Below are 9497 nucleotides of genomic sequence, written 5' to 3'. Positions count from 1 at the left end.
ATACCCAAAGATCTCATCCTATTGCAGAGACACTTGTACATCCATGTTTGTTGCTGCTCTTTTCACAATAGATAAGAGATGGAGGCAACCTAAGTGGCCCTCAACTGAGGAGTGCTTAACAAAAATGTGGTATATTTACACAATGGAGTTCTATTCAGCAGTAAAGAAAGATGAAATAAGCCAGGCGTGGTGGTGCACACCTTTAATCCCAGTATTTGGGAGGCAGAGGCAGGCAGATCTCTGTGAGTTCAAAGCCAGCCTGGTCTACATAGTGAGCTCCAGGACAACTGGGGCTATAGGGAGACCCTGTCTCAAAAAAAAAGATGAAATAATGAAATTTGCAGATAAATGGATGAATCTAGAAACTGTTATACTAAGTAACACAAACTCAGAAAAATAAATGACGTATGTTCTCCCTCATATGTAGCTCCTAGCACCAAATCCGTTTAAATTCCAGGTCCTTTTAATAAGATGATGCTATACAGCAGTCCCTTCTGCATGAAATAACTACCATCATCACGACTTCGGCTGAGCCTGACTGCTAAACATAGTCACAATTGGGCTTGTTGACAGTTGTGCTCATTCATTAAAGGAGTGCCAAGCAGGGTCACTGGACCCTCACCTGAATATCCAGCCCCTCTTCCCAGCCAACAAGTCCAGCCTTGGAAGACAAAAGAAAAATGACAAAGCTCAGCAGTTAAGAACACCAACTGTTCTTGCGGAAGATGTGGGTTCAATTCCCAGCACCGACATGGCAGTTAACAACTGTCTGTGACTCCAGTTCCAGGGGATCCGATAACCTCTTCTGTCCTCCGTGGGCATTGCACGACATGGGTGCACTTACATACATACAGGCGTAACACTCATACACATAAAATAAAAATTTTTGAAAAAAAAAAAAGCCAAAAAAGAAGGAGCTAGAGAGAGATGGCTTAGTGGTTATAAGCAATGGCTATTCTTTCAGAGGGCCCAGGTTCAGTTCCCAGCATCCACATGGAGGCCAATAACCTTCTGAAACTCTAGTTCCAGGGCATCCAACATCCTCTTCTGGCCTCCGAAGACATTGCATATGGTGGTGCAACACCTTACACCTTTAATCCCAGCACTTGGGAGGCAAAGGCAGGCAGATCTTTGTGAGTTGGAGGCTAGCCTGGTCTACATAGTGAGTTCCAGGACAGCTGCTGGGGCTACAAGGAGACCCTGTCTCAAAAAGACAAAAAAAAAAAAAAAAAAAAAAAAAAAGACCCCAAAGAAATGTAGCCAGTTTCTTGGCTAAAAGTCAAAATGTCCTTCGGCCTCTTAGCAACACACAATGTTCCAAGGCCAAAAATGTCAAAAGTATTTAGGAGCTTATATCTAATCCTTAAAAGATTTTAGGGTTACTTCTTTAGAGGGGGGAATGTTGGAGGGGAGGGAGTGGGCATGGATTTGATCAAAACACCTTATATGCATGTATGAAATTCTCAATTAAGTTTTTGTAAAAATTTTTTGAAAAAGTGTGAAATAATCAAATATTATGCTCCTCATTTATATCTATTTTATAGGCAAAGAAAAATATTAGAGGAAAATTCCCAGAGAAAAACAACTTAGAGGCACACATGGTAGTGCAAGCCTTTAATCCCAGTATTCTGGGAGGCAGAGGCAGGTGGATCTCTGTTAGTTCAAAGCCAGCCTGGCTTACACAGTGAATTCCTGGACGGCTAGGGCTACAGGGAAATCCTGTCTCAAAACAAAAAACAAAAAAGACAACTCAGGAGTATGGAAAAATGTCATTAGAAGATTAATTATAAAGATAATTATGTGAAGCTGGCCATGGTGGCACATGTCTTTAATCCCAGCACTTGGGAGGCAGAGGCAGGTAGATCTCTGTGACCTCAAGGCCAGTCTGGTCTACATAGTGAGTGAGTTCCAGCCCAGTTGCGGCTATAGGGAGACCCTGTCTCAAAAGACCAAAAAAAAAAAAAAAGTAAAGATAATTATATGAAATTTTTAAAGGGAAAGAGAAAGGGAGTGGGGGAGAGGGAGAGATGGGAAGAAGGAGAGAGAGGAGAGGAAGAAAATGTCACACACTTGCCACAGAGGTCAGAGGATAATCTGTAGGAGTTGTTTCTTTCTTTCCACCACGTAGGTTCTGGGATTTGAATTCAGATCCTCAGGCTTGGCAACAAACACCTCTTCCTACTGAGTCATCTTACTGGTCAGCTTTTTTTTTTTTTTAAACAGAGTCTTGTAGTCCCAGCTGGCTAAGAGCTCACTATGTAGACCAGACTGGCCTCCATCTCACAGAGATCTACCTGACTCTGCCTCCTGAGAGCTGGGATTAAAGGTACATGCCTCCATATCTGGCCTCTTATGACCAATAACTTTTTACTTGCACCCAACAGTGTCCTAACAGACACAAATGTAAAACTTGAAAACTAAGTTCTTGATATAGCTAAGTGTTCAATCAATATTTGCCTCACAGATTCCATGACAGGGTTTGACCATAACCAAAAACAAAACAATTTTTCCTATCAATAGACTAATAGATTGTTTATACTTTAAAAAAAAAAAAGTATGGTGGAAGCTTCCTACTTGGGAGGTTGAAACAGGACTTTGAGTTAGAGGTCAGCCTGGGCTATACAGTAAGACTTTTTTTTTTTTTTTTTTTTTTGAGACATGGTCTCTTTGTAGCCCTCGCTCGCTTGAAACTCACTGTGTAGAACAGGATGGCCTCAAAATCTGAGGTCCACCTGCCTCTGCATACGGTCCCCCACCCCCATGCTGGGATTAAAGGCCTGAGTTACTACTCCAGGCTGAGATTTTTGTCTTAAAGGAAAAAAACAAAATAAAATGAGGCTGGGTGCAGTGGCCTATACCTTTAGTCCCAGCACTTGGGAAGCAGAGGCAGGTGGATTTCTGTGAGATCAAGGTCAGCCTGGTGTACAGTGAGTTACAGGCCAGTTGGGGCTACAAGGACACCCTGTCTCAAAAAGACAAAAACAAAAAACAAAATAATAGGTCATAAGGGACATAAAAGTTCATTAATAAAGAATGGAGGGGCTGGAGAGATGCCTCAGTGGTTAAGAGCACTGATTGCTCTTGCAGAAGTTCCAGGTTCGATTCCCAGCACCCACATGGTGGCTACGAACCATCCTTAACTCCAGTTCCAGGTAAATCTGAAGCCTTCTTCTGACCTCCGTGGCACTGCATGACACGGGTGCACTCACATACATGCGGGTAATATGCTCATACACATAAAATAAAAATTAAAAAAAAGAATGGAGTATGCTGTGTTGTATGTGGTGGTGATCTTTAATCCCAGCACTCAGGAGGCAGAGGCAGGCAGATCTCTGTGAGAGTGAGGACAGCTTGGTATACACATCAAGTTCTAGGCCAGCTGGGGCTACAGGGAAACCCTATCTCCAAAACAAAAACAAAACAAGAAAATGAAGAAATCAATAGCATTTCCATATATGGATTTTTAAAAATTAATTTATTTTTATTTTATATGTATGAGTGTTTACAGTTTTTTGAAATTATTTTTATGAGCATGCATGTATTGCCTGCATGTAGGTAAATGCACCCGTGTCGTGCAATGCCCTTCAGAGGTCAGAAGAGGTTGTCGGATTCCCCTGGAACTGGAGTTACGGACAGTTGTTAGCTGCCATGTGGGTGCTGGGATTCAAACCCAGGTCTTCTGCAAGAACAACCAGTGTTCTTAACCACTGAGCCATCTCTCTAGACCCAGATTTTTTTTTAAATGAAAACTCAAGAAGGTCTCAGACACTCAATGTTGATATTAATAACTAAGAACTCCTGACCCTTCTGCCTCTACCTCCTGAGTGCTGGGATTACAGGCATGTGCCACCATGCCAGGCCATAAATGAAACTGGTATGCAAGAATAAGAAAAGAGTATGGACTGATAAGGAAGCCGACCTGAAGACAGGAGTGGGAATAGTAAGACTGCACAGAGTATACGCTGTCTCTGGACTGGGGAAAGTGACAGCAATACCCATTTGTCAGTGTATGTATTAAATGTCTCTGGAGACATGAAAAAATTTGCATACCAACTGCCTCTGGAGAAGGGCGACGTAGGGATAAGAGAGATTTCTATGTGTATCTGGATATTTTAAGTACTACACATGGGACTAGGGAGATGGCTCAGTTTAAAGGTGCTTGCTGACAAATCTGGTGACCTGAGTTTGCTCTCCAGATCTGACATGGTAGAAGGAGAGAACCAACCTTGTCAAGTTATCTTCTGTTCTCCACATACGCACTATGGCATGTGTAGCCCCCTCATAAAATAATCAAATGTTAAAAAAAAGTATTAAAACATGAAAAATTTCTTTTTATAAATAATGCTTTAAATTACTTTATACATTGATGCCTGAGGCTCAGTGTGGCCAGCACTTTCTCTCATGGCCCCAATGATTACGATCCTGCCTGCTGACATTTGTGCTCTGCATGTCCTCCCTCTGAGTGTAGGCTGAACTTACTCTTCCTTTTAAGGAACAGAGCACAAATGCTAAGACATCACTTCCACAGGTAAGTGGATCTAATTGTCAGGTTGTGAGCTGACCACAGGGCTGGGAATGTAGCAGAGTTGACAAAGCATTTGCCTAGCATGCACCAATTTCATTATCATAAAGAAGCCCATGTGCAACCAATGGCTGCAGAAAACAGGCAATACAGACCCACGACCTTCCACCAACCACTTGAGAAGATGGAGGTGAATCCTCCTCAGACAAGCCTCCAGAAAACTGCAGGCTAGCTAAGACCCTAACTACAGTTTTGAGAGAAACCCAGAGCCAAGAAGCCAGCTAAGATGCCTGACCTGCAGACACTGAGAAGCAACACCTAATTTGGGCAGGCATTCCAATGGGTGGGGCTCTCACCTGGGTGTCTGATGGCTCCTCAGGGCCTCCTTCTTCAGGAGCTCCAACCTCTGTGGTGAGCAGAAACAGGGGTAGGCAGCTCCAGACTTTAACAATGCTTCCGCAGCCTGGGCGTATAGTGCCAGCCGCTGTGACTGCTGGTAGGGCCCCATAGGACCACCCCGGCGGGGACTTTCATCAGGGGGAATGCCTAGGACATAAAGAGACTTGTCATTACATAGTAAAACCAGAGGTGCACAAAGGACTCATTCTCAAGTATGTGTGTAGGGATTTTACACACACATTACACTTTCTTTTTGAGACAGGGTCTTACTCTGATGCCCTAGCTGGCCCGATACTTGCTATGTATAGACTAGGCTAGCCTTGAACTTGGAGATTCTACTACCTCTGCATTGAGAATACCGAAATTAAAGGCACATGCTAACATGTCCAGCAACATGTGTTAACCTTTTTAAGCCTTATGATAATCCATGAGGTCAACACTAACTACAGTTTCCCTCTTGGTGATTAAAAGGGACAGGAGATAGGTTGAGGACTGAGGGTCACATAGCCAGTAGAAGGGGGAAGGCACAGAAAGGTATGTGGTTTCTCCACTCTGCATCTTTCCTTTCCATCCATCTGTTCACAGGTGAGAGAAACCAGTTTAGGCCTGTAGCACTGGACTCAAGAGAAGGCAGTGAAGCTTCCTGGCTGTTGTCACTCACTGGCTATGACAGGGATCACAAAGGGTGGCAACATGTGAATACTAGAGTGCTGAACACTCTGAAGTCTGCTTTTATGTTTGTTCTGTGACCTCCCTGAAGTCTTAAGTCTCTCTTCCAAGTAGGTGTTGATATCTCCCCTCTCTGAAAGGAGAAACTGAGGCACTCAAGTACTTTGTTATGTTACCTTGGTCAAGGCTAAGGGGTACGACCAGCCCCAAACCTAGGCTGGCAGGCCGAAAGCCCATGCTCTTTCAAAAACAACAAAACAAAACAAAACAAAACAAAACAAAACAAAACATTTTATTGGGGGATGGAGGGACGGCTCAGCAGATAAGAGCACTGGCTGTTCTTGAAGAAGACTCAGGTTTGGTTCCTAGCACCCACGTGGCAGCTCACAATTGTCTAACTTCAGTCCCAGGGAGTCCAACACCCTCTTCTGGCCTCCTTGGGCATCAGGCACACATGTGGTACACTTACATACACACAGGCAAAATACTGAGACACATAAATAAATCTGAAAAAAGTTTTAATTAAAAAATCAATTCTGGGGCCGGAGAGATGGCTCAGCAGTTAAGAGCACTGACTGCTCTTCCAGAGGACCCGGGTTCAATTCCCAGCACCCACATGGTGGCTATGAACCGTCCTTAACTCCAGTTCCAGGGGAATCCGAAGCCCTCTTCTGACCTCTGTGGCACTGCACAACACAGGTGTACTCACATATATGCAGGCACTACACTCATACACATAAAATTTAAAAAAAAGAAAAATCAATTCCTTGAGAATTTCATAGAATGAATTTTTGTCCTATTCATCCCCTCCCCAACTCCTTCCAGATTCACCACCCCCCGCGCCGCTTTCCCTACCCACCCAACCTTGTTTCCTTTAAAAAAAGAGATTGAGGGGCTGCAGAGATGGTTCAGTGGTTAACAGCACTGGCTGCTCTTGCAAAGGACCTGGGTTTGGTTTCCAGCACCCACATGGCAGCTAATAATCATCCATAACTCCAGTTCCAGACAATCTGATGCTCTCTTCTGGCCTCCTTGGGCACTGCACAACACAGGTACACTTACATACACGCAGACAATATACTCATACACATAAAATTTTTTAAAAGTAAAAAAAAAAATTAATTAAAAAAAAATAGTTGGGCAGGATGCCACAGAACTTGGGAGGCAGAGGCGGGATCTCTGAGTTCAAGGCCAGCCTGGTCTACATAGTGAGCTCCACACTAGCTGGGGCCACAGGGAGACCCTGTCTCAAAAAGAAGAAAAAAAAAACAAAAAACAAGCCAATTTGTGCTGCCCATATACTCTTAGATCTGGGCCATCCCCTGGAGGGTGGTTGACCTCAAAGGGGCCACACTCTTAAAGAAAACTGATTCTCCCTTTCCCTGCAGCTACCAATTGTCAATAGCTCTTCAGCTAGAGGTGCGAACTCATGTCTACCCAACATCCTTCCATGCTGAGATTTTGTCTGGCTTGGGCTTGCACAGGTCTTGTGCATGCTGTCACAACCACTGTGAATTTATACATGCAACATCCCTGTTGTATCCAGGAAACACTGTTTCCTTGTAGCCATCCATTGCCTCTGCCTCTGAAAATCTTTCCACTGCCTCTTCTGAGATGATCCCTGAGCCTCAGGAGGGCGTATGACTGATACTAATATCACATTTAGGGCTGAGCACCTTGCAGGCTCTTATTTTCTGCAGCTTGACCAGTTGTAGGTCTCTGTAGGGACATGTGCTTATATGTTTATTCTCAATTTTGTTCCATTGATCAATGTGTCTGTTTTTACTCCAGTACCATGCTGTTTTTATTACTATATCCCCGTAGTCCAGCTTGAAAACTGAGATGGTAATACCTCTAGCAGTTTTTTTATTGGTCAAGCTATCCAGAGTCTTTTGTAATTCCAAATGAAATTAGTAATTTTTGTTTTCAATTTATGTGAAGAACTACACTGGGATTTTGGTGAGGACTGTGCAGAATCTGTAGATTGCTTTTGGTAAAATGGCCATTTTTACAAATATTAAGCCTAATCCCAATCCATGAGCAGGAAGGTCTCTCCATCTTCTGGTACCATCTTTAATTTCTTTTTTTGGTGTCATGAAGTTTTCAGTACATGAGTCTTTCATTTCCTTGGTTTTAGATTTATTTCAGTACTGTTCCCCTGATTTTTTTCTTTCTTTTTTAAAATTTTATGTGTGAGTGTATTGCCTGCATGCAAGTGTACCCATGTCACGCAATGCCTGCGGAGGTCAGAAGAGGGCATCGGATCCCCTGGAACTGGAGTTAAGGATGGTTATTAGACATCATGTGGGTGCTGGGAATCGAACCTGGTTCTCTGCAAGAGCAGCCAGTGCTCTTAAACCACTGAACCATCTCTCCAGTCCCTTGCCTGATTTTTTTTCTCAGTATGCTTGTTTTTGGCATATAGGAAGGGTACTGATTTCTACATGTTGATTTTGTATCCTGCTACTTTGCTCTACGTGTTTATCAGCTCTAGGAGTTTTCTGGTAGAGTTTTTAGGGTCTTTTATATATAGAATCATATCAGCTACAAATAAGGATACTTTGACTTCTTCCTTTCCAATTTCCATCACTTTTATCTCCTTCCCAGGGCCTCTAAATTTTCATTTGCTAGAAAAGAGCACGGGGTACTAGGTACAACAGCACATAATTATCCCATTACTCAGGAGGCTGAAACAGGAGAATTGCCCTAAGTTCAAGGTCAGTTAGCCTAGGCTATACAGAAAGACCCTGTTTCAAAGTAAATCACCATACATAGGGGCTGGAGAGATGGCTCAGTGCTTAATAGTTCTTACTGCTCTTGCAGAGGCTCTGGGTTCAGTTTTTGGCACCACATGGAAGCTCACAACTGCCAGTATCTCCAGTTACAGGGGATCCAATAACCTCTTTCAGCTCTACAGGCTCTTGCACACATGTGGTGCACATGTACTCAAGCAAGCAAACAGATATACACATAAATAGAGTAAATAAATCTAAAACATATACACACATGTGCTACCCTGGCTTCCCTCAATAATGGACTGTGATCAGGATATGTAAATCAAAAAAACCCTTTCCTCCCCAAGTTGGTTTTAGTGTTTTATGACAGCAATAGAAAGTAACTAGGATAGTGGATAAATAAAACACAGCATATAATGCCATAAATATTGCTGATTTATAAAAAGGAATGAAGGGCCAGCAGGATGGCGAAGTGGATAAAGGCACTTGCCACCAAGTCTGCCAACTTGAGTTCAATCTCCAGGATCCATATGGTGGAGGGAGAGAACTAAATCCTGTGGTAGTCCTCTGACTACCATATGATTGATGTGGCATATCTCTTCCCTCCCTCACAAATAAATAAGTATAAAAAGGAATGAAATACTCATACCTGGGGGCTGCTCAGCAGTTAAGAGCACTAACCTTTCTTTCAGACGACTTGGGTTCAATTCCTAGCACCCACAAGTGGCTACCACCCATCTGTAACTCCAGTTCCAGGGGATCCATCACCTTCTTTTGGTCTCTGTGGGCACCAGGTACATACATGGTATATTTACACACATCCAACACTCATATACATAATAAATAAAATCTCAAAAAAAGGAAATACTCATACATGCTATCATCCAGATAAACCTTATGCTAAATGAAAGAAGCCAGTTACATATTTTGTGGCACCAGTGACAAGTGACATGAAATGTCCAGAACAATGGCAAGTCTACAGCGAAGAGTAGAACAGCCAGGAACTGCTATTATCTATGGAGTTTCTTTGGGGGGCAATTAGAACTGTTCTAGAATTAATGGTGATAATTATACAGTATACCAGCTATACTACAAACCACTGAATTGCTTAATTTGAAGTGCTGAATTTCAAATTACGTGAATAAAGCCATTAAAAAAAAATTAACTGCTGG

The 9497-nt window shown here is 42.9% G+C and overlaps 1 protein-coding gene across 4 annotated transcripts in view; it reads right to left on the bottom strand.

The window, feature by feature from the left end:
* Positions 1-9497, bottom strand: part of Ears2 (glutamyl-tRNA synthetase 2, mitochondrial) — a 33409-nt gene that overhangs the window by 17781 nt on the left and 6131 nt on the right. For 3 of the 4 annotated variants that reach the window (XM_029568680.1, XM_008843815.3, XM_029568682.1), the window contains one exon: positions 4879-5068. In XM_029568680.1, the coding sequence (XP_029424540.1) occupies positions 4879-5068 (190 nt within the window). Of the gene's footprint in view, positions 1-4878; positions 5069-9006; positions 9069-9497 lie in introns of those variants that run through there. The other variant, XM_029568681.1, reaches the window with a different exon arrangement.

This window comes from Nannospalax galili, unplaced genomic scaffold (assembly GCF_000622305.1).
Source record: "Nannospalax galili isolate Female #2095 unplaced genomic scaffold, S.galili_v1.0 scaffold381, whole genome shotgun sequence".
Classification (NCBI taxonomy): Eukaryota; Metazoa; Chordata; class Mammalia; order Rodentia; family Spalacidae; genus Nannospalax; species Nannospalax galili.
This window is presented reverse-complemented; position numbering and strand designations above follow the sequence as displayed.